This window comes from Salmo salar, chromosome 16 (assembly GCF_965601325.2).
Source record: "Salmo salar chromosome 16, fSalSal1, whole genome shotgun sequence".
NCBI lineage: Eukaryota > Metazoa > Chordata > Actinopteri > Salmoniformes > Salmonidae > Salmo > Salmo salar.
In genome coordinates, this window is record NC_138306.1 from 68,905,248 (window position 1) to 68,930,545 (window position 25,298).

A 25,298-nucleotide genomic window follows, 5' to 3' on the forward strand; every position below is an offset into this window, starting at 1 on the left:
TCAGGTTTGCGCGCTCTTGTAAGGCTGCTAAGAACAGGGTGTTGCTGTACACTCAAAACAAACAGCCTCCCTGGTTGGCTGCGTGCTCCGTCGGAGCAGAAGGCCTGTTAAGCCTCAAGAACACAGAAGGTCAGAAAGCCGCCTTGTTTCATGCATGAGATTGGGTGGGGTGGAGGAGGAGGGGGGGGGTGGAGGAAAGGGGTTGTTGGTGACCTTTCGGAGTGCTCCCCTACCTGGCTGTGAGGGAGTGGCTGAGAGGGTTGAGGTTAATTCTCTCTGACACAAGGCTTTAAGCGGCAATGATCCTCTTCCTTCTGCTTGCATGAGTGATTCTCTATATTGTCTTAAATAGATGTGCCAATGTTCAGAGGGAGTTCGAGGGATTGAGAGTCTGAAGTGAAAGGAGGAGCCTAATTTCACGAGAGTAGTTTACAGTGGGGGACCGATTTTGGGGGGGGTTGTTGTTGAACGAGGTTAAAGGTCAATATTTTCCAGCAAGAGAGCCAACCGAACACGCCATATGTAGTGTCCCAAATGGCACCCTATTCCCTACATAGTGCACTACTTCTGACCAGAGCCCTGTGTAGGGAATAGGGTGCAATTTGGGATGCAGAACTTGTCCACCCTCCCGACCACCTCGGTGTCATCCGATCTGCGTTTCCTGTCTCCTAAACGGCCTTCCTGCTCAGTGGTCTGGTCAGTAGCTGCCTGAGAGGAATTAACATCGCCTATCATTACCCAGACCCCCTACCCCCCCCCCCCCCCGTCTCTCCTCTGGCCTTACCTCCAGTTTCCTTCCAGCACTAATTACCCAGAACCCCTCACTCCCCCCTATCTGAAGTGTTTACCTCCCTCCCTGGCTGCAGCCTCAAAGAGAAGTGGTGACCTCCTAACCCCGGACCGTTCTCTACCAGCAGTACTAGGAGCTAATTAGCTCAGCTTGCTGCTGCACTTCACTTGAAGGCTGTTTTTGGAGTAGCGTAGCTGCCTACTCAATCTCAATGACCACGTAGGGCTTTCTGTTTGGAGCCATTTTCACCTCAGGACTTTTAACCTAATATGTTGAGGGACTTATTACTATATTATTCTGCTCTGTTGTGGAACTACTGCGGTGATCTTCAATTTGTGGTATAAATATTTGTCTATTGTACTAAGTTATTTCTCTGCCTCTCCCTCTAAGGCCTGGGGAAGACAAAGAGGAAGACGAGTGCCCGCGATGCCTCGCCAACGCCCAGCACGGACGCAGAGTACCCATCCAATGGCGGCGGAGGTAGCAGCGCCGAGCGTATCTACGACCTCAGCATCCCAGCCCTGGTCAAGTTCGCCTACACGGCGGAGCGGGAAGACGAGCTGACACTGGTGAAGGGGTCAAGGGTCATTGTCATGGAGAAGTGTAGCGACGGCTGGTGGCGAGGGAGTTCTGAAGGTCGGGTAGGCTGGTTCCCCTCTAACTATGTCCTGGAGGAGGGGGAGGAGGAGGCCGTCTCGGGGGACCTAAGCGGAGGTTACCCAGGACAGGGGGCAGGGTCGGGAGGGGTGACCAACGGGACCATCAGGGCACTCCACACTGTTCAGACACTGTACCCCTTCAGCTCTGTGACCGACGAGGAGCTGAACTTTGAAAAGGGCGAGGTGATGGAGGTGCTGGAGAAACCGGAGAACGACCCTGAGTGGTGGCGGTGTCGGAACGCCCGTGGACAGGTGGGCCTGGTGCCAAAGAACTATGTGGTTATCCTTAGCGACGATCCGGCCCCCGGGGGTGGGATGGGCTCGGGCCCCCACCCGCCCCACATCAACTACACAGGGCCGGCCCGCGTGGGAAAGTTTGCCGGGAAGGACTGGTACTATGGGGGAGTGACCAGGCATCAGGCAGAGTGTGCGCTCAACGAGAGAGGAGGTCAGGGAGACTTCCTGGTCAGAGACAGCGAATCATCGGTGAGTGGTCGATAGAGTATTGTGATTGGTGGAAATGGGGGGAGAACAGTTGATTTTTGTGTCTCAGATTATTTATATAATAATGTACTCTATGGTTTACGATAGCTTTATCATACTGTATTTTGAGCTGTTTTTATTGGTAAAGCTGTCTTGAAGGCAAATCGTACATTATTCAGTGGGATGGGTGGACTTTACAGTATAACTAAGGCCCCCTCTAGTGGCTTAAGAATTAAACTCCATGGCACTAATCATCCGTGCTTATCTCTCGCTCTCTCTCCCAGCCCAGTGATTTCTCCGTGTCCCTCAAGGCGATGGGAAAGAACAAGCATTTCAAGGTTGCGCTGGCGGACGGCGTCTACTGTATCGGCCAGAGACGCTTCAGCAGCATGGACGAACTGGTGGAGCACTACAAGAAAGCCCCGATCTTCACCAGCGAACATGGAGACAAACTCTACCTGGTCAAACCGCTGCTGTGACCACACACAAATGCGTTCATACATTTGCATACACACACACACACACACACACTCTGGACCCCGGTGCTCGGCCTGGCCTAACAACAAGCCTTACTACTGGACTTGCCACTGACTGATTGAGCGCAGCAATATCCACAGGTCTGCCCATGCCCCTTCAATACAGGAGCTAACAGTCACCATAAACTCAACAGAAAACAGAGAGAGACTCAAATGGTACATGTTGGCCACCGTAGATCAGATTCCTTTCAGAATAATGACAGTGAGTCCTGTCCAGAAGTGTCCAGAGAACAGCTTCAGTAAGGGACCGTCTGTAAGCACCCGCTCTTTGCCTTGGCTGACAACTCCATCTCCTAGTATAGCCCTGCCGGTGCCTCTAGGTTTTTGGAGTGAGCACTGATGGGGATTTACAGTCAATGGTTCCTTCACAACAGCTACATACACTATGAAAGTGAATATTTCATGTGTTGACCGTGACATCACATTATCACTGGAGACCTTTGATTTTGGGGAAAGACAAACGGGAGGAGAGAAACAGCTCTTCTCTTTTTGCGTGTCTCCAGCAGGTCTTGTTGCTTTGTCTGTCGTTATCGAGTGAACCGTCCCTTGCAGGAAGTAGTATTACCATTTCCATAAAGACTGTTGTACCAGAAAGAAAGGCACCACAAATGGTACTGTTCTGTATTTACCAGGTAATGAAAGGACGCCCTCTGTAGGTGTAATGTGGAATGGACACTGTCAGGAAGCTGGGCGTTGAATGTCTGTGGATGTATACCGGCGACCATGTGCCACACCCTCATACTGCTCAAATGTGCCCCTAACGTTCTCTTCCAATCCACCGCTTTCCTCAGCGTCCGAGTGAAAACGTCGCTGACCGAGAATGGAGATTCAAGAGCGATAGGAAAACGTCTGTTCAAAATTTGTTTCCTTTTTAAAAATGAAAAACTATGTCTTAATGTTACTGAGCACTGTTATTTAAATCTTGTTTTCAGCTGTGTATGTATATTTAAAAAGAAGAATAAGGTGAATATTATATGTATTTAGATGCAGCTAAAAGGTACTGTACTCCAAGACGGTGTGGTGACTGAGGATTTGAAATACTTTTGTTCAATTAAAAGTTTTGCTGAAATAAGCTTTCTGGTTGCACATTTGTCTGCAGTGTGTCATTTTATTCCCTTTCACCTTTTTAAAAGATTGTTCAATTAGAATACATTCAAATTGCATTTCTGTATTTACCATTTTCTACCAACAGATGGCAATATTACTGCAGGTAGGATTTCATCATTTCAGGACCTGAAGGCCCATCCTGATGCAAGAGCTTAGGTAACCACAAAAGTGCTTGCTTCCTTTCCGTCTTATCAGAACGTTTGGAATGCCTCTCCTTAATCCTGATACGGCATGAGATCTGGTTTGTCTCCAAATATGGTTTGTCCCAAATGGCACTGTATGGGCCCTGGGCAAAAGTAGTGGACTATTTAGGTAATAGGATGTCATTTGGGAAGCAGACACTGCTTCTGATACCTTACAACCTAACCCATGGTAGCCATGTTGTCTCTTGCCGAGACGTAATGCTCCTGAACAACTCCTCAGGGACAAACGGAGGTAAATGTGGACTGTATTTGAGGCCTCCATTGTGGTCGTCTGTGGTTGAGACAGTGTAGAAGTACATAAAGCGGAGCCAAGAGAGAACGTAATCCTTGGCTCTAAGTTACAGTATGTGAAAGACCATGTAGTGTTTGTATAGTTTGTTTTTTCTAATAATATAATGTATGCCATTTAGCAGACGCTTTTATCCGACGTCACACATGCATACATTTTCTTTATGGGGGTTACAAAATCAATGTAGGTTATGAGCTTTTGTCACTTTTAAGATCAAGATGTGCAGGTATTGATCGAACGTTTTACTGTACATGAAAGAATGATTGGTAATTGTGTTTTATTAAATTAATGGACGAATTTAACTGACAAATACTATTTCCTGCAACAGTACTTGATTGCCATACTCGGGAACATAAACAATGGTAAGTTATCTAGGCGGGTACAATTTGTCTGCATCGGACCTAGTTGGTGAGGGGTAAGAGAGTGTTGACATTTCCCTCCTCCGTCTCCCCCTTCGTCCACAAAGGAAGCCTTTCAGTCCGTTGACATGCCTGCTTCAGGTGTGAGAAGTGGAGACCCGGGTAGGAAAGAGAGGGCGGTTGGTTCGGAGGTAAGATATGGCATGTTGGATCTGAAGTGTGAAGGACCAACATATCCTGGACAGCTCTGTTTACTGTATCTGTCCTCTCATCCAGGGTCTGGGTATATCTGAACATACACACACGCCCAGAGCAAGAGGACCAAGAGCCCAGATCCAGCACCAGATACCTGTATCAGTGGAAATGAAGATTGTTTATTGATTTTGTTTTGGGTGACTTATCTTGTTACTGAGGAAAATGCCAACATTGCACCTGCTGCAAAATCCTGAAATGTACCTTCAAAATGTTAAATGTAGCTCTTAGTCTTCTTACTTGATTCAAACCACCTTTGTTGTGTTCTTCTGTTGTTCTCTGACACAACTCTTCTCGCCAAGAGAAACCTTAAGATGTTACAGAACAAGCAAAACTCTGTGGGGGGTAAACGCTGTGACAATATCTCACAGTTTGTGGTTGTGTTTCTGTCTTCGTGCGGCCTACCACAGTGCAAAAGCATGCCTCGTCTTTGTGTCTCAATGCTGCTCTGGGTCGTCCTGCTGGCTCTCCTCTCTCTAATAGGTAAGTCAGCCTGTTTAGCACTCCACAGAGGTGAGAGCCTGAAGGCATCCAAAAGGTCCCGGTGAGCACAAGACATCTCTTCAACGTCATTGTAACCTATTTTGCGCATAAGGGTAGTATTGGATTGTGAAGTGTACTCGGATGAAACTCAAGTCTGAAGTGGTGGCGGCCTCCTCTCTTCAGTTCATCTCTCCAATATCTCTGTGGGCTGATGTGAAAGAACTGAGAAAGAGAAAAGTTCACTACCTCTCTACTGGGTTCTCAGCTCTTTGTGCTGTAGATGGATAAGAGGAGATGGAGAGAGGAATCCTCCACTATTGAGATGTTGAACGTTACATCTGAATGAGACTGTTATTGGCCTGCTGTTGTCTCTTACTCCAGTCTGGAGCAACTCTCAGAAACCGTCAACTGGAACTAATTACATTGGAGATGCAGCCAGCCAGACAGTCAGTCAGTTTGTTTCCCCTGAGGGAATGTTGTCCATTAGTTCACTAGGAATGTAACCTTCCGACATTTCTACAGTCAACAGCAACACATAAGACAGGTATTGATTATAGTCTTTTTACTGGGTTCTGTCTCGATGCACCAAATATGAAGTTTAGTACTCAACATATCTCTTTACATTGTTTACAGTCACACATTTTTCTGTCAACCTGGATTTTATTGTGGAATATGAGGAAGGTTTTTCTTTCAAATGAAACGGATGCCCTCCTATGATATACAGTGTTCTTTGTATTGGTATAAGGACAGTTGGTACCATTTCTTCAACACACCACAATACTGTATATTTAATTGAAAAGAGCTTCTTCCTGCGTGCCTTGACTACATAATGCATGTGCAGTTTTGGCTATTCAGAGACATAGAGCTTTTGTCACAACATCACTCCGAGATATTTGATTGAGTGGAAATTACGTTTTTTTATTTTTATGAAAAGCATCTGGTTGTGGGTTATGTGGGTCAGAATAGACAAGTCATAGTTCATTCCCTTCTTTCGCGTTCTCTCTCCCTCTTTTGTTTTCATTGAGACCGTAGAAGTATCACACTGTGTGCCTACCGTGCTCAGCTCTCTCTAGTCTCTGTTGACCAAGCTGAGCGTTTATCTTTCCCCTCCTCTATGTATCCTCCCAGACCTGGGTCCAAATACTATTCAACATTTTTCGAATACGTTTAGCGTTTGCTTCGGTCTGCCTGGAGTGCCAGATGGGCAGGGTTTGTATTTTTCCGACTATTCTATCGGTTCTATTGTGCCAGGCAAGCTCAATCAAGCCCAGATAAAGTATGTTGAAATGTATTGAAATAGTAGTTGTACCCAGGTCTCTGTTTCTACACTGGCCTTTACTTCCTTCTTCATTGATCTGCTGCGACCTTCCCATCCTCTGAGGAGATTTAATAAAGGCTGTGAATGTCTGAAAGTCAGAGCAGTCCAGGGCCAGGCGCGGCACTTAGCAGTCAGTCAGCCACTCCATATCCTCTTCATCCCCTGTTTTCCACCTCACTCCCCCCGTCTCTCTCTCTGTCTGCAACACCCCCGTCTGTTAATCTGCTGCTGCCTGCCCAGCGTGTTGGGCAATGTCAGAGATAGAGACAAAGATGGAGGGGGGGGGGGGGGGGAGTTGATAGACAGAGATTTTTTTTAAAAAGCACTCGTCAATCCTAGTGAGAAAGAGAGATTGGTACAATAAAATCCACTTTAATACTGAGAACGCTAACTAGACTAATTCACTTTATCTCTGTTTTGTCACAAGTCACCTGTCAACAGAGCTGTGTGAGTCACCATGAAGACCCATAGGGTGCCTTCAGTCTGAGTAATTCTTGTCTTTTCTCCCTCTAACGCAGGGGCTGAGGAAACAGCAGGAGAAGAAGGCAAAGGTGAGTGTGTGTTACTGGGAGACTGGGTAACCAGGGGTTACCAAGATGGGGCTGGAATCAATCAAACCAGCCCTAGCCATGTTGATTTCAATATTTTGAGTTGTGCAGCTATAGCTTGAAGACATACACTGAGTGAACAAAACTTTAAGAACACCTGCTCTTTCCATGACATAGATGACCAGGTGAATCCAGGTGAAAGCTATGATCCCTTATTGATGTCACTTGTTAAATCAGCGTAGATGAAGGGGAGGAGATGGGCTAAAGAAGTCTTGAGACAAATGAGACATAGCTGGATTGTCTATGTGTGCCATGCAAAGGGTGAACGGGCAAGACAAAAGGATATGGTAGTAGGTGTCAGGTGCACAGGTGTTAGTTGGTCAAGAACTGCAACGCTGCTGGGTTTTTCACGCTCAACAGTTTCCCGTGTGTATTAAGAATCGTTCACCCCTCGAAGGACATCCAGCCAACTTGACACAACTGTGGGAATCATTGGAGTCAACATGGGCCAGCATCCCTGTGGAACACCTTGTAGAGTCCATTCCCTGACGAATTGAGGCTGTTCTGAGGGCAAAAGGATGGGGGGGGGGTGCAACTAAATATTAGGAAGGTGTTGTTAATGTTTTGTACATTCAGTGTATATACACACACAGCAAGAGACGAGGAGAGAGGTAAGAGAAGACTTCCTTGGTGCCTCCACACTACACGATGGTGTTCCTTATCATATTCCTGTAGTCTCTCACTCACACCGTTGTTATGTTTGAGTTGGGAGCTTGTGGAGTGTTGTTGTCCTAGCCTGCTTCCCAAGCGTGGACCTGGCTCTCTCTCCCACCACCCCACAGTGAGAGGCCTATCTCTGGTCTTAGGGGACGTCCGGAGCCCCTCGCTCCAGACTGGTCTTTAATCAACCATAAGCCTGAGATGCTCAACGGGGGCTTTGGTTTCAATTCGAAGACAAGCCGTTTTTTACAAGGTATTTTATTGACTTTGGTTAAAGGAATGCGGCTTAAGCTCAGGTTGTAGTGAAGGGGTGACAGAGAGGTAAACACTGAGAAATGAACGAGGCTGTTATGGTTGGTGTAGCAGGGAGGCTGGGAAGTGGGAAAATTGCGGTGTAGATTTTCCCACTGGTGAGGCAGACCGCCCTTTAGCAAAGGTTCCGTACAGCGGTTCTATCACTGTCACAAACACACATGTATAATCAATAAATACAGATTGTGTATTGATTGTGTATTACACTGACAATAATGTATGTCGTAAACAGCTATCAATCCATGTCAAGTTGTGTCATGTGTCCAGTCTTAGTGAAGTGCAGTATCATTCACTCAGCCTCTGATTGGTTCCCTTTTGACGTCCTCTTCTCTTCTCGTGCTCTCATTGGTTTTTCAGCAGCAGGTGTGGGGCGTGAGAAGCGCAGCATGCCCAACTGGGCTCTGACCTCCTCTGACTTTTTCAGCTGGGTGGAGGCTCTGCGCGAGCACGCTGGTTATGAGAAGAATGAAGGCCTCTCCAGAACCTTCTGGGCTCACTTCCCCTCCGCCAGCCGCCTGGGCTATGAGCTGTCCGACCCTGATGAGGAGTGAGGAACCAGAACCACAACAACAACAACGATGTATATAAAAACTGGTGTAGGATCAGTTTTGCCTTTTTTAGATCCAAAAGAATAAGAGTATATGGACAGGGGGACCTGAGCCTAGATCAGAGTAGGAATGCTGATCTAGGATCAGGCCCCCCTGTCCATGTAATCTAATGAATTGTGATCTAAAATGAAAAACTGATCCTAGATCAGCACTCCTACTCTGAGACGATCCTACTCTTTATGATTACGGGACCAGAACTAGAACCAACATCTCTCTACTGCATGCAGGTAGTGTAAATGGTATATAGAGGCCTGCTCTACGTCCTCAGAGGACCCTGGAAAAGACATATATTGACTCGCACCTCTGCATGGAGGACATCTGATGCTCAGTACTGTATGTGTGATAGACAGAGAACACATGTTGACAGCAGATCAGGTCTCTCATACACTTGACTTTGCCCTGTTTTGTGTCCATGAACAATAAATCTGTATGCGTTCTGTGTGTGAAACTGCCTTTCTACGACCCAATTAAACTCCCAGGGCCCTGGAGCTTGACTTCTTGTGAATAGTCTGTTTCTTTAAACTTGTCTGGAACAGCCGTTGCATGCAAAGCTCTCCTCCCAAAAGATGTGCTTGGTGCACAAGTTCAAGTTGTTAAACAATTGATTCATGGAAAAGTACAATCGTGCAGCAGCTATCAACATGTTTGTCAGAATCCTGGCGTGCTTAAACCTACTGCTCGGGTCTAGTTTCCTGAAAACAGATTTTGTTTATTCTTGGACTAAAAATAACTTGCTTACTAGGCTTAATCCGTGTAATCGACCCTATGCAAATCCACATACCAGAGATGACTGTAACTTACTATTGAGTGATTCAAAGAGAAGTGATGTGGACGTGTTTTTGAATTCTCCAATAATGTATTTTTTTCCTCTTCATATCTGTGTGTTCTTTCCCCTGGCAGGCAGCAACTGCATGTCATGCTGGCTGAGAGAGATCAGAGAGGCAGTGAATATGACATGCCGTGTAGCGGTGGTAGGGCATAGGGCATGCTGTGTAGTGGCCTGTGGCATAGGGCATGCTGTGTAGTGGGTGGTGTAGGGCATAGGGCATGCTGTGTAGTGGCCTGTGGTGTAAGGCATAGGGCATGCTGTGTAGTGGCCTGTGGTGTAGGGCATAGGGCATGCTGTGTAGTGGCCTGTGGTGTAGGGCATAGGGCATGCTGTGTAGTGGCCTGTGGTGTAGGGCATAGGGCATGCTGTGTAGTGGCCTGTGGTGTAGGGCATAGGGCATGCTGTGTCGTAGGACATAGGGCATGCTGTGTAGTGGGTGGTGTAGGGCATAAGGCATGCTGTGTAGTGGGTGATGTAGGGCATAGGGCATGCTGTGTAGTGGGTGGTGTAGGGCATAGGGCATGCTGTGTAGTGGGTGGTGTAGGGCATAGGGCATGCTGTGTAGTGGGTGGTGTAGGGCATAGGGCATGCTGTGTAGTGGGTGGTGTAGGGCATAGGGCATGCTGTGTAGTGGGTGGTGTAGGGCATAGGGCATGCTGTGTAGTGGGTGGTGTAGGGCATAGGGCATGCTGTGTAGTGGCCGGTGGTGTAGGGCATGCTGTGTAGTGGCCGGTGGTGTAGGGCATGCTGTGTAGTGGCCGGTGGTGTAGGGCATAGGGCGTGCTGTGTAGTGGCCTGTGGTGTAGGGCATAGGGCGTGCTGTGTAGTGGCCTGTGGTGTAGGGCATAGGGCGTGCTGTGTAGTGGCCTGTGGTGTAGGGCATAGGGCGTGCTGTGTAGTGGCCTGTGGTGTAGGGCATAGGGCGTGCTGTGTAGTGGCCTGTGGTGTAGGGCATAGGGCGTGCTGTGTAGTGGCCTGTGGTGTAGGGCATGCTGTGTAGTGGCCTGTGGTGTAGGGCATAGGGCATGCTGTGTAGTGGCCTGTGGTGTAGGGCATAGGGCATGCTGTGTAGTGGCCTGTGGTGGCAGGGCATAGGGCATGCTGTGTTGTGTCCTGTGGTGGCAGGGCATAGGGCATGCTGTGTAGTGGCGTGCGGGATGTTCACGCAACATGGGGGGAAACTTTACCAGTAACACACACTTTAAAGAAGAAGCCCTCCCCCAGTTGCCATGGTAACAGATGGACGGAGGGGATAGGATAGGTGGATGTAGAGATGGTGTCAGGTTAAGATGGTGTAGTGTGTGTGTCATCCTCATAGATACACAGTACACCTAAACACTTATCTACGGCTGCCAGTTCTAAGAAATCACACACCAAAGGAGCACTGAGATGCTGTGTGTTATGTACACATCTCATGAAGCGTGACCTTTCTCCTATTTCTCAGAATCTACAAGGCTTAAGTGTTAGTTATTCCCCCAGTGAGAGAGGGAGAGATATTTTCGCCCATCTCTCTGACTTTTCTCTGAACCCTGTTTCACAGCAAAGACCAGGTCTGCGCTGAGTACAGGTGTTCCTTCCTCTCGCAGGAGCACAGTCAGGAATGCAGACTGATCCTTTCACTCTCAGGGTATGTGCCGGGCAAACCATTCAAACCCCAAGGTTAAGGTGTGTTCCATCCCAGTTTATAATGCTATTCACAGATTATCACATGCTAAGCACAAGGGGAATCTCCCCTGCGTGTATGTGCCTTACAGACAGAGGGATCTGTCGTGTGACTCCCATGCATGCCACAGCAGCTGAGATCTCTGTGTGTCTTGACTCTTAAGGAGGAGTCAGTCTGCACGCTGACAGATGTTTGCCGTATCGTCATGTCAGTTGGTGTAGCAGTGGCTCCCTGAAAGCCTAATCTACCATTAACTGAACATCGCCCAGTCAAGGATGGCTTGCTTTGAAGCGCAGGGAAATACTTTCATTCATTTCATCTTGCCCTAGTAAACAATGGAATGTGATCAAATGCTTGCGTTGGTAAATGTATTAGATCTACTTTACTAACAAGGTAAAGAGAAATATTTGATCCCATAGACAATGATATATATTTACCAACAACAGACTGGTAGCCAATTAGTGTGTATTACAAACATGGTATATATTGTAGTCATACGCTTTGCTGGAGGGGATTTTTTTTCTTGTGAACAATTTTATTGAGTATATAAATAAATATTGGGATTGAGACAGACGACAGGCTTAGAGGTGAGTCTTGTCCTGTTTTTAAGTTGTCCTGTGTTTTTTATTTACTTTTGATATAGTGTCTGTACACCACAATAAGAAATAGACCAGTAGCTGTTCCATGTCTCCAAGGGACAAGGACAAAGATGGTTTGTCCATAATCTGGAATAGACACTGACACATTTTCACAATGCCACACTAACAAACACAGCATTCCTTGATTTGCAACCTGCAGAGAGGATCAATGAGGTATTCAACACAACAATAACAGAGCACATTGTTGCCATGCCTCCTATCCCCATCAGCACCGAAGAGAAAGAGAACTGATGGTAATATATCCAATTATTGATTTCACTTATAATGCCTTTAACAGCTCTTCTACCTTCAGCAGAGAGCAGACAAGGACGAGGTTGCAGTATGTCTTAAACATGGTGGTGTCATCTTGGTTGACCGTCATGTTTTGGGCGATTCCTGAGGGTGCATCTCAAATGGCACCGTATTCCCTTTATTGTCCTATGGGACCTGGTCAAAAGTATGGAAACATTTACAGTACTAGTCAAAAGTTTGGACACACCTACGCATTCCAGGGTTTGTCTTTATTTTTTACAATTTTCTACATTGTAGAATAATAGTGAAGACATCAAAACAATGAAATAACACATATGGAATCATGTAGTAATCAAAAAAGTATTAAACAAATATTTTCATTTTTCAAAGTAGCAACCCTTTTCCTTGATGACAGCTTTGCAAACTCTTGGCATTCTCTCAACCAGCTTCATGAGGAATGCTTTTCCAACAGTCTTGAAGGAGTTCCCACATATGCTGAGCAATTTGGGTTGAGGTCAGGTGATTGTGGAGGCCAAGTCATCTGATGCAGCACCATCAATCTCCTTGGTCAAATAGCCCTTACACAGACTGGAGGTGTGTTTTGGGTCATTGTGCTGTTGAAAAACAGATGATAGTCCCACTAAGTGCAAACCAGAAGGGATGGCATATCGCTGCAGAATGCTGTGGCAGCCATGCTGGTTAAGTGTGCCTTGAATTCTAAATAAATCACTGACAGTGTCACCAGAAAAGCCACCCCACACCATCACACCACCTCCGCCATGCTTCACGGTGGGAACCACACATGCGGAGGTCATCCGTTCACCAACTCTGCGTCTCACAAAGACACGGCGGTTGGAACCAAAAATCTCAAATTTGGACTCATCAGACCAAAGGACAGATTTCCACCGGTCTAATGTCCATTGCTTGGCCCAAGCAAGTCTCTTCTTATTATTGGTTTCCTTTAGTAGTGGTTTCTTTGCAGAAATTCGACCATGAAGGCCTGATTCACAGTCTCCTCTGAACAGTTGATGTTGAGATGTCTGTTACAGTGGTGATTTTACCATGTACATTTTTTTTATTCATGCCAGCAAAGACACTACACAACATTAAATATAACACTAAACAATACATTAATTGCGCTATAACAGCAACAAGCAGTGCCCACAAACTGTTAAAGTTGTCCCAACAGCAGATCATTCTTTTTCGCACCATGGAGTGAATCCTTACCACCGCTACACCTGGCTATCAGCGGAGTCTTGTCTGGCAGCAAAACAATTCATTCAGTCTCGTTTACTGCCTTTAAAAAACATAGCTAATATGGCTGACTTGCTTAAACAAATGTGGTTTCTACTGACAATTGAGATGTACAAACTATGGCTTAAGGGAACAATGAGCGGATAAGAGGTATTCCGTAATTTCGATTAAGACATTAATGAGCGAACGACGACGGACGAAGTCAATATAACTATATGTTCAGCACTTTTGAAATGTACAGCGACAGAATGCATAACATGGGCCGCTCTTACAGTATTTTCCCTGTACACCAAGTCAGATAAAGGAAGCATATAAGCAGATATTGAAACCTCTTACAATATTAGATGATTTAATTTCTCAAAAACAGGTTATAGGCTACATGTGCAGCACCACCGAGCCAGAACAGTAACGTTAGGCGAAATTAAGAGGTGAAAATAGACCAAATAATTAGGGTGAGGCACATGGGCTACTAACAACTTACTACACAACATACACTTAGTATTATTTTCTTAGCTACAGTATACATATCTCCCTTGCATATTACATCATTTATGCAGCCACTCCAATGAATAGCAGGCTACTGTTACTAATTGCTTTGCACTACTTGCAGTTAGCCACTGATTCCTTCCAAATGACTCAGTCTTTATGGCCGATGAACACCGATACGTTTTATCTATAATTTCTCTTCATTATTTCTCTTCATATGACAAGGATTAAAAAGGATTTGCTAGTAGTCGACTTGATGTATGATGATGACTGTAATCTAAGACTTTGAAAGTAAGATGTGGACATGATCAGTCCAATCAAAGCTACTGTACATATAACGTCATTTGACTTCATTTTATCTGTAGCCAATGACCTTTTTTTTTTCACCTTTACTTAACCAGGTAGCCTAGTTGAGAACAAGTTCTCATTTACAACTGCGACCTGGCCAAGATAAAGCAAAGCAGTGCGACACAAACAACAACACAGAGTTACACATGGAATAAACAAGCGTACAGTCAATAATACAATAGAAAAAAAAGAAAGTCTATATACAGTGTGTACAAATGGCGTGAGGTGGTAAGGCAATAAATAGTATTAGCGAAGTAATTACATTTCAGTAAATTAACAATGGAGTGATAGATGAGCAGATGATGTGCAAGTAGAAATACTGGTGTGCAAAAGAGCAGAAATGTAAATGAAAACAATATGGGGATGAGGTAGGTAGATTGGGTGGACTATTTACAGATGGGCTATGTACAGCTGCAGCGATCGGTTAGCTGCTCAGATAGCTGATGTTTGAAGTTAGTGAGGGAAATATGTCTCCAGCGTCAGCGACTTTTGCAATTAATTCCAGTCATTGGCAGCAGAGAACTGTAAGGAAAGGCGGCCAAAGGAGGTGTTGGCTTTGGGGACGACCAGTGAGATATACCTGCTGGAGTGCGTGCTACGGGAGGTTGTTGTTATCGTGACCAGTGAGCTGAGATAAGGCGGAGCTTTACCAAGCATAGACTTATAGATGACCTGGAGCCAGTAGGTCTGGCGACGAATATGTAGCGAGGGCCAGCCGACTAGAGCATACAGGTCACAGTGGTGGGTGGTATAAGGGGCTTTGGTGACCTTGAGCCTTCTTGGATTGGCACTTCTAATATAACTCTATGGCAGAACCCAAGGGGAAACATTTTTAGAGCTCTAACCTGAGAATTGGGGGTGACGTACTGTCCCATGAGTGACAGAAATCTCAGCCAATCAGGTGCAATGCTCTGTATTTTCTGCTGGCTTGCCCCACCACCACAGAAAGCACTGACCTAGGCTGAAACACCTGCATTTTGGAGCTGCCTTACTCAAGAAAGCAAAAAACAGATCATGTTTGTATTTAAAAAAAAAATAATGAAATGTAACCAGACAAGTCAGTTAAGAACAAATTCTTATTTACAATGACGGCCTGCCGGGTTAACTGCCTTGTTCAGGGGCAGAACGACAGATTTTTGTCAGCTCAGGGATTCGATCCAGCAACCATTCCGTTACTGGCCCAGCGCTCTAACCACTAGGCTCCTTGCCACCCCAGATGCGGCTTTATTTATGCGGCCTTAATTAAATAATTTTTTGGTAATATTGTTTGCAAACTGATATGTGACATATTAATACCAAGATAACAAGCAAAACAGGCAAGCCTAAAAATATGGGGCTCAAAACAGAATGAATGATGGGTCGTCACTGGTCTGTTACTTGAACTCTGTGAAGCATTTATTTGGGCTGCAATCTGAGTATGGTAACTGATGAACTTATCCTCTGCAGCAGAGGTAACTCTGGGTCTTCCTGTCCTGTGGCGGTTCTCAGAAGAGCCAGTTTCATCATAGCGTTTTTGCAACTGCACTTGAAGAAACTTTCAAAGTATTTGACATTTTCTGTATTGACTGACCTTCATGTCTTAAAGTAATGATGGACTGTCGTTTCTCTTCGCTTATTCGAGCTGTTCTTGCCATAATATGGACTTGGTCTTTTACCAAATAGGGCTATCCTCTGTATACCACCCCTACTTTGTCACAACACAACTGATTGGCTCAAACACATTAAGAAGGAAAGAAATTCCACAAATTAACTTTTAACAAGGTACACCTGTTAATTGAAATGCATTCCAGGTGACTACCTCATGAAGATGGTTGAGAGAATGCCAAGAGTTTGCAAAGCTGTCATCGAGGCAAAGGGTGGCTACTTTGAATAATCTCAAATCTCAAATATATTTTGATTTGTTTAACACTTTACTACGTGTTTCCATATGTGTTATTTCATAGTTTTGATGTCTTCACTATTATTCCACAATATAGAAAATAGTACAAATAAAGAAAAACCCTTGAATGAGTAGGTGTGTCCAAACTTTTGACTGGTACTTGGAAAAGGGTGCAGAATTGGAACAATTTAAAATGAAATGTACTGCCCCCTACCTGTGTAGAGAGGACTAGTCTCCATGATCTTGGGGCGTTGACAAATTTCAAAGTAAAGTAAGGAAATTCAATTAAATTCAAAGGTTTTTTTTTCTCTGTGGGGATGTGTTTTTTCATGTTCAGAAACATCTGTCCTTCCCTTGAGATATTTTGCTCTTTCTGCATGGAAACATGCCCCAGGGGAAAACGTCCTTGAGCGGCGTTCCAGAAATATGGTCCCAGATTTGTGGATTGCAGCATCATGATGCTATTTGTTAAGTTACTACTTGGTCTGAAAAAAGCACACAGGAAAACTATCATTTACTGCTGACTGTGTGGAAGAAATATGACATGGAGGTTTTCTGTGTTGTCTTTGAGGACATTTTTCTGTGTTTCTATGACATCATTGATCAGGCTTGACAGATGTTTGACAGTTACAATTTCCACTTTCTGTGTAAAGACATTTGACAGAAAAACATCAAATTATCTCAGTAAGAGAAAGCACAATATCTTAGACGGACACTACTCTAGATGTAGCAATGCTCAGTCACACTTTATTTGGATAGTCCAAAAAGTCCATCTGTACAGATGGTCATTTTTAGATTTTTTTTATTTAACTAGGAAAGTCAGTTAAGGACAAATTCTTATTTACAATGACGGCCTTTCCCGGCCAAACCCTAACCCGGACAACACTGGGCCAATTGTGCGCCGCCCTATGGGTCTCCCAATCACGGCCTGTTGTGATACAGCCTGGAATCAAACCAGGGTCTGTAGTGACGCCTCTAGCATTGACATGCGGTGCCTTAGACAGCTGCGCCACTCGGGAGCCCTAAACATACTATCAACAAACTATCTGTTGATTAGCAACTGCTTCATATGGTTAGGGCTAGGTTTAGAATAAGGGTTAGGGTAAAGGCTAAGGTTACGGTTAGGGTAAGTGTTAGGTTTAGGGCTAGGATAAGGTTGTGGTTAGTAGATGGTTAGTTGAAGTGTTACTGATAGCTTGTAGACCGTCTGTAGAGCGTCTACAGATGGACTATCCAAAGAAAGCGTTACCCATCCAACCAACATATCACCCACACATTAAACGAGAGAGAACGACCGAGTGCTTCTGTTTGGCTGGGTCTTCCTTTTACGACATTCCTGAACCGGCACAAGCAGGTTTTTCCTCCAGGGAGGAATGTTTGTTCTCTGGGCCTGTGGGGAGACTCCTGCTTTCACTGCTCCCGATTCTCTTCCCGCTTCTTCTACCCACTGCTTCCCGAGACTCAGAGAGACATCTGGGACTGAGACGGAGACCATGGCTTTCCACACCCTCTGTCTGCAGGCTCTACTGCTAACTGCCTTCCTCTCCTACTGCGCTCACTCAGGTAAAACCCTTCCGTCACTCACATCCATATTGTACATTTGTGATTGAGTGCACTCACTGACCCATCACATGAATACTGTAAATTTGCAGGTTGATGCATTCAAATGTCATAGTATGTTGCCACGTGACAAAATTGTTACGTAGAATAGAGATTTGGAAAAGGGTGCCTGCACGCCTGTCTCGATATATTTTCCCATCTCACTCTTTTTAGAAATTGCTGAGATCGGCCGAGACAGGATTTCTTTCTTCTTCTTGAGGACAAGTGTGACATCTGATTTTGAAAGAGTTCCGTGGCTATTCTATCCGCCTTGTAGCCACCATCTTGGATGCTCTGTAGGAAGCTTTGATTTTTGAAGCTCACAGGGAGGAAGAATAATGGCTAAAAGAGAGAGAGGGAGAAAAAAGGAGAGGTAAACCAAGAGAATAGCGAGAGGGAGAGTAAAAAAAAGGGGGAGAGAGAGATGGATGGAAGTATTTGTGTGTGGAGGACAAAAGGAGGTCAAACCAAACCACAGCTCCTGGAGGGAGGATTTCACACCCTCGTGTCACATTGTTTGTCCGCGAATATCACCCTCCTACTGTCTACTGTCTACTGTCTGCTAGCTAGAGGAAGAAGGTCGCCGCTCACTGCCTCTAACCGGCCATCGAATATCAAACCAGACCCCACTGCATTTAAAGAACTACATTTACACAACAAGTCCATTACCCTTTACACTTGTGGGAATGGGCCTATATGGATAGGGCTACATTGAAATGTTTCTTACAGAATAAATATGAAAAGCATATGCATAACCATGGTAACAACTGAATTGGAACAGTTTGAAGATAATGGGAACACGATTAGACCAAAGTTGGGCACACCTGACACAAGACTGAATCCAAACATTACACTGTTGATTTTATGTCCATTTTACTGTACTTTTCCCCATATTTGTTGAAAACGAAATCTGAAAATACTCTGGATATACTCTGACATGATGATAATATTTCTGGAGAATGTGGGGTAGGTGCAACATAAGACAAAAACATTTAAATGATTTGAGTGAGAGGTCTAACTGGTGTTTCCAAGTGGTCACACACCTCTCCAAAGTGTGCACAGTTCCTAAGTCATTCCAATGCACTTTCATGACTCTAAGAAGAGTCTACAATTAAATGTTTTATTTTTTTTTTTATAGCTCTGCTAGCTGTGCCGTTGAGGAACTAGAGCAAGCATAGTTGTAGTTGTTTAATTTGGAACACAACCCTGCGTCCCTGCCATCACACAATTACTGTTGTTGTTTACGCAATCCTAAAACGGGCCGTTCTAAACCTCAACCTGGGTCAGGTGAGCATGATTTAAAAGTGTGTTCTATTGCCAACATGATAAAATATGCTCTTACAGTGTTACGGCTTTCACAAGGCAATACAGAGAAACAGAATTGTGGTGCGCATTGAAAGGAGTGCTCTTCAAAATGAACAAACAGGCTCATTCTGTTCAGGACAACCCAGGGTATGATGATATGCCATCTTAGAACTGTACATCAAACATAGTGATCATAAATGTTGACATAGCATATGACAAGAGTTTTATGATTTGGAGATGTGAAGTGCACATTTGGACTCACAGATGTTTGACTTGCTTGTTTGACATCAAGCGGTGTTTATTATAATCCTCAACGTCTCGTCTTTCAAAATACATTGAGTCCTCATCATTTATTTCCTCCACTCAGACAACCAAAAAGGTGCTAAAGTTGCCCAATTACCAGGAAGGATGGGGGTAACTTCTTGTCACACGCGGTGCTCGAGTTCAGAACGGCTGTCGTCAAAACCCAGTCAGAGCTGTGAAGAGCGGAGCCTGAGCTGTTCATTTCTATTAGAAGCTTGCAGTTTGTATTCATCCTGCATAACACTGGTTGAAAAATAGAAATCCCAGGGCCAGAATCTCATTGTTGTCCAACGGACCTTCTAATGTGTTGTTTGGGTTGCTTTGGTAATACTTTGATAACTGGAGTGTTTTTCAAGTATTTGTGTGGTGAATGGGTATGAAGGGAGGGATAAAACCTTTTTTTTAATATATGTATACTAAAGGTTTCATGTCTTGATAGGAGAACTGTAACACATAAATGTTATCAAACAGAGCTGCTTCAGTATTAGATTTCTTAGATACTCTTTACATGAACTCTCTGTCATAGGGCGTAATAATAATAATATACACTGAGTGTACAAAACATTAGGAACACCGGCTCTTTCCATGACATAGAGTAGTCTGACCAGGTGAATCCAGATGAAAGCCTTATTGATGTCAAATGTTAAATCCACTTCAATCAGTGTAGATGAAGGGGAGGAGACATGAGACAACTGAGACATGGATTGTGTATGTGTGCCATTCAGAGGGTGAATGGGCAAGACAAAAGATTGAAGTGCCTTTGAACGGGGTATGGTAGTAGGTGCCAGGCGAGTGTGTCAAGAACTGCAACACTGCTGGGTTTTTCCCACTCAGCAGTTTCCCGTGTGTATCTAGAATGGTCCACCACCCAAAAACATCCAGCCAACTTGACACAACCATGGGAAGCATAGGAGTCAACATGGGCCAGCATCTTGTAGAGTCCATGCTCAGACGAATCGCGGCTGTTCTGAGGGCAAAAGGGGGGTGCAACTCAATACAAATATTTTGTGAACTCAGTGTACGTCTTTCATAATAATGATATCACAGTTGATACAAACTGATGTGATGTTTAGATCAAGTACAATATATCTGATTTGTCTTTATTTAACCTCTTTTGTCTGTGCGTCTCCAACAGATGGCACAGCGGAGAGCAAGCTCCACAGACTACTGAAGAAAAGAGATGGTAATGTGGATTATGGCTGTTTTTCATTAGAAACGTCTCACAGCTGAGACGACACACACACTGACTACACTGAGCCACACTACATCCACATGTCTGCGTCATACATGTCAGGAAAACAATTCACCTTTCACTTGCTTAGTTAAATAAAGGTTAAATATATATATATATTTTTTAATAACTTTATCGACGTATCCACCTCAGGCAGTAAACTTTTCACACTTGTCTAGCTTGGAATAGCCCTGCCAAGTTCAGACAGACCTCCATGGCACACAACACACGCAGTCCTCTGTGGGATGAGTGCCTGGATTGATAAGTGACAGTTTCAGATGATGATGGCTTTACGAGTCTTATTAATAATCTAAAAACACCCGTTGATATTTATAGAGTGGCGCTGATGCAGCCTTAGGCTCCTCTCCTGTCTGTCCTGGCTGCTGCTGGTCGGTCAGAACCACTCAATCTCTCAGTCACTGACAGGTCCCCTGCTCCCTACACACTTCCCCTGCCTTCTGTAGGCAAACAGGTGTGGTTATTGACTGCTTTACATCCGCACCTTGACCCTTAACCTCTCCCACCTGTATTTCCTTAGTGGGCGGAGGTACGAAGCCTGTGGGGGTGGCGGTGACCCCCTCCAAGGCCAAAGAGTTCCTGACCTCCCTACGGAGGTCCAAGAGGAACATCTGGGACCGCAGCAGGCCAGATGTGCAGCAATGGATCATGCAGTTTATGCACATGGGTTATGACGAGGCGGTAGGTGCACTGCACACTGCACCCTTCTGGACACTGGACTCTGCACACACAGATGCTTTACCAATTGGTCAGTAAAACATTCCTACAGTCCTTACAGTAATCTGATCTAGTAAACTACAACTGCATCATATACTATCATGTATTGTAAACTGGGTGGTTTGAGCCCTGAATGCTGATTGGCTGACAGCCGTGTTATATCAGACCGTATACCACAGGTATGACAAAACATGTATTTTTACTGCTCTAATTACGTTGGTGACCAGTTTATAATACCAATAAGGCACCTCGGTTGTTTGTGGTATCTGACCAATATACCACGGCTAAGGGCTGTATCCAGGCACGACGGAAGAACAGCCGTTAGCCGTGGTGTATTGGCCATATACCACACCCCCTCATGCCTTATTGCTTAAATATACAATTCCATGGGATATTACAAATAACTGACTTACAGGAAGAATGTACAGCACAGTACAAGCACATTCCTATTATGTTCCTAGTTATGTTCCTTGTACCTTTAATCGAATCTGAATTAGTTCACTTTAATATGGTTATAGAAACTGACTATTTTTCCATCCTTGTATAAGTCACATGGTGGCATTTACAGGAATGATAGGTGAACATATGAAAAGGTCAGTCTTTGTGTTTGCTTCAGTCTCACACAGGCTGTACAGAGACATGACTTCCCGTCTACAGCAATGTCTTAGCAACACAACGCAACCACTCCGCCACTAGACAGTTCTATTAGAAAGTGTGTGTGTGTGTGTGTGTGTGTGTGTGTGTGTGTGTGTGTGTGTGTGTGTGTGTGTGTGTGTGTGTGTGTGTGTGTGTGTGTGTGTGTGTGTGTGTGTGTAACCTCTCTCCACTGTCCAGACAGCTCTATTATAAGGTGTGTGTTGATATTTTTTTATAGCAGTTAGCGAGGCTGTGTGATTGGGTTAATGTCGGTATCTGTGACACCTGTCTCCTAGCGGGCTCAGCAGCTGCCCCCTGTGTGTGTGTGTGTGTGTATGTCAGTTCATCCCAGCTCCAACATCAGTCGATGAGGGACCATAATATTATTCTCACATCTGCGGCCATCGTCCAACAGTGGCAGACCTGTCCAAACCGTCTAGCCACATAAAGCCCCCTGACTTCAGAAATGCCCAATAGAAAACGTGTCAGTTAATTATTCAAGACGAACGTGAGGTTGCCCTCTAACGCCAGTCATACTACAACTCAGACACATTATCCCTTCCAAAACCTCATCTATACAAACATCTTTACACTACTTTAGGTTGATTTCCCACTGGGGTCATACATTGTATACTCTACCATTCAAAAGTTTGGGGTCACTTAGAAATGTCCTTGTTTTTGAATGAAAAGCACGTTTTTTTGTCCTTTAAAATAACATCAAATTGATCAGAAATACAGTGTAGACATTGTTAATGTTGTAAATGACTATTGTAGCTGGAAACAGCAGATTTTCTATGGAATATCTACTACATACAGTAGGCGTACAGAGGCCCATTATCAGCAACCATCACTCCTGTGTTCCAATGACACGTTGTGTTAGCTAATCCAAGTTTCTTTTTTAAAGGCTAATTAATCATTAGAAAACCCTTTTGCAATTATGTTAGCACAGCTGAAAACTGTTGTAGTGATTAAAGAAGCAATAAAACTGGCCATCTTTAGACTAGTTGAGTATCTGGAGCATCAGCAATTTGTGGGTTCGATTACAGGCTCAAAATGGCTAGAACAAAGTAATTTCTTCTGAAACTCGTCAGTCTATTCTTGTTCTGAGAAATGAAGGCTATTCCATGTGAGAAATTGCCAAGAAACTGAAGATCTCGTACAACGCTGTGTACTACTCCTTTCACAGAACAGCGCAAACTGGCTCAAACCAGAATAGAAAGAAGAATGGGAGGCCCCGGTGCACAACTGAGCAAGAGGACAAGTACATTAGTGTCTAGTTTGAGAAACAGACGACTCACAAGTCCTCAACTGGCAGCTTCATTAAATAGTACCCACAAAACATCAGTCTCAACGTCAAGAGGCGACTCCGGGATGCTGGCCTTCTAGGCAGAGTTGCAAAGAAAAAGCCATATCTCAGACGGCCAATAAAAATAAAAGATTAAGATGGGCAAAAGAACACAGACACTGGACAGAGGAACTCTGCTTAGAAGGCCAGCATCCCAGAGTCACCGCTTCACTGTTGACGTTGAGTACTATTTAATGAAGCTGCCAGTTGAGGACTTGTGAGGCGTCTAGCACAACGTGCCATTGGAACACAGGAGTGATGGTTGCTGATAATGGGCCTCTGTATGCCTATGTAGATATTCCATAAAGAATATGCTGTTTCCAGCTACAATAGTCATTTACAACACTAACAACGTCTACACTGTATTTCTGATCAATTTGATGTTATTTTAATGGATAAAACATGTGCTGTTCTTTCAACAACAAGAATATGTCCAAGTGACCCCAAACTTTTGAACGGTAGTATATATATATACACTACCGTTCAAAAGTATATATATATATATGTATATATATATATATATATAAAAATGCACTCATTGTACTGCAAGTCTTTGGATCAAAGCATCTGCTATGATATTATTTCATTGTATCTCCAGTTGTCCTTGAGATGGATCTCTCCATCTGCAGCTGTCACAAATACACACACTACCTCTTCTAACACCTTGTCTATTCACTCTCATTCAAACATGTTCACGAGTCTTCTAGCTTGATTTCATTAACATTTAATCTCTTGTTGTCCATCCCACAGAGGCTTGAGACTGACCTGTCCTACTGGATGGACCTGGCCCGGTCGTCAGACCAAGGTCGCCAGCACCATTATGACGAGAATGCCCCCATCGGGCCCCAGGACCCCGGTTCCTACAGACACGGCGCCAATGTCAATTATGACTACTATTAATTGGCCCGCTGTGATTTACTCAGCTTCTCTGTCTCAACATAAAAATCACATGAGAGTAAAGGGATAGTTCTGATCTTTTACATATTAAGATGTGTGTTCCCTTAGACTACTTCAAATGAAGGAAACAAATATGTTTTGTAAAATCGCTGAACTGTCCCAATCACATAAGTGCTTCCCTCTTCTGCCTTCTGCAACTTATCCCTCTGATGCTATTCTGCACACATACAGTAATGTAGATTTCTCTGTAATGCAAGAAATGGAGCTAATATATGCTTGTCCCAGACAATGGATTGGGTTTCACTGTCTCTACATTGTATCCTTTGCTGTCTGGGAGATTGAGACCTGCTGATGTACATGCTGTGATGGGACCACAATGCATTGGGTTGATCTGTCTGAATAACTAAATAAAGACAGTCAAAACCTTTAATAATTCATGACTCTTGTACATGTTGTGTCCAGTGTCTGGTGAACCAGCAGACCGTACAGATACAGGCAGTACCTCAACCAGCCTGTAGATTGGATGCCAATCTATCCCTACACTGACGCAGAAAATAAAAAAAAATGTGGCGAAATAATTGCAAACGGGGGGCGACACAGCAAGCTGAGGAGATGGCAGCACCAACCACAGTCAACAGTTTAATGGAAGAAAAAGACGGAGGTTAAAAGAGAAGAGAAACTAGGGAGAGTTCTATCCCTTCTAACCTGTGGTTTGTCCCACTGAAATTGATTTTTTCTAGGATTGGGAAGAGTTAGTGCTATCCGGGATCCTTGGGATGTCCCTACCCTAAACCCTAACATTAACCCCTACCCTAACCTTAACCCTTGCCTAACCCTAACCTTAACCCTTACCTTAACCATTTAAAATGTCAACTTCATTGTTGAGTTGGGACATCCCAATGTTCCCAGATAGCACTGACCGATTGGGAAGGTTCCTGCCGCTATTGTGTAATTAAAGTGTGTTGTGTTTGAGTTGTTTGAGTTGCTCCCTGTGATGGGGCTGCCTTATACAACTGTCAAACAGTCAGAAACTAGCAACAGTGGATGATAAATGTTCCACTCTGAAGCACAATGGAATATCTGTCAGTGATTTGTTCATGTCCATAGTCTCTTACAGATAAGACATAGTCTTGTAGTGAACTATTGCATTTTGCAGTAGCTGTGTGTATACACACACACACACACACACACACACACACACACACACACACACACACACACACACACACAC

The 25,298-nt window shown here is 44.4% G+C and overlaps 2 protein-coding genes across 5 annotated transcripts in view; both read left to right on the forward strand.

The window, feature by feature from the left end:
* The window catches only part of LOC106574449 (cytoplasmic protein NCK2), a 62,661-nt gene extending 59,107 nt beyond the window's left edge, over positions 1–3,554 (forward strand). For all 3 annotated transcript variants that reach the window (XM_014150346.3, XM_014150347.3, XM_014150348.3), the window contains exons 3-4: positions 1,181–1,935; positions 2,217–3,554. In XM_014150346.3, coding sequence (XP_014005821.1) covers positions 1,181–1,935; positions 2,217–2,411 — 950 coding nt within the window. In that variant the 3' untranslated portion in view covers positions 2,412–3,554. The remainder of the gene's footprint in view (positions 1–1,180; positions 1,936–2,216) is intronic.
* Positions 3,555–17,310: 13,756 nt separating this feature from the next.
* On the forward strand, positions 17,311–24,500 carry LOC106574445 (augurin-B-like). 2 transcript variants are annotated; one of them, XM_014150344.3, is made up of 4 exons: positions 17,311–17,579; positions 20,359–20,406; positions 20,993–21,220; positions 23,921–24,045. In XM_014150344.3, the coding sequence occupies exons 1-4, from the start codon at positions 17,390–17,392 to the stop codon at positions 23,926–23,928; spliced, it is 474 nt and encodes a 157-aa protein (XP_014005819.1). In that variant the 5' UTR covers positions 17,311–17,389; the 3' UTR covers positions 23,929–24,045. The 2 variants fall into 2 exon arrangements, with proteins under 2 accessions (XP_014005819.1, XP_014005818.1); XM_014150343.3 differs by having other exon boundaries at positions 17,315–17,579; positions 20,993–21,153; positions 23,921–24,500.
* The last annotated feature ends 798 nt before the right edge of the window (positions 24,501–25,298 follow it).

What these genes read in the sequence shown, in the direction of transcription:
- LOC106574445 (XM_014150343.3), top strand. Translation starts at nt 17,390, where the DNA reads ATGTTTGTTCTCTGGGCCTGTGGGGAGACTCCTGCTTTCACTGCTCCC. An exon ending in CTCCTACTGCGCTCACTCAG is followed by an intron (nt 17,580 to 20,358) that starts GTAAAACCCTTC and finishes CGTCTCCAACAG; the next exon opens with ATGGCACAGCGGAGAGCAAG. An exon ending in ACTACTGAAGAAAAGAGATG is followed by an intron (nt 20,407 to 20,992) that starts GTAATGTGGATT and finishes GTATTTCCTTAG; the next exon opens with TGGGCGGAGGTACGAAGCCT.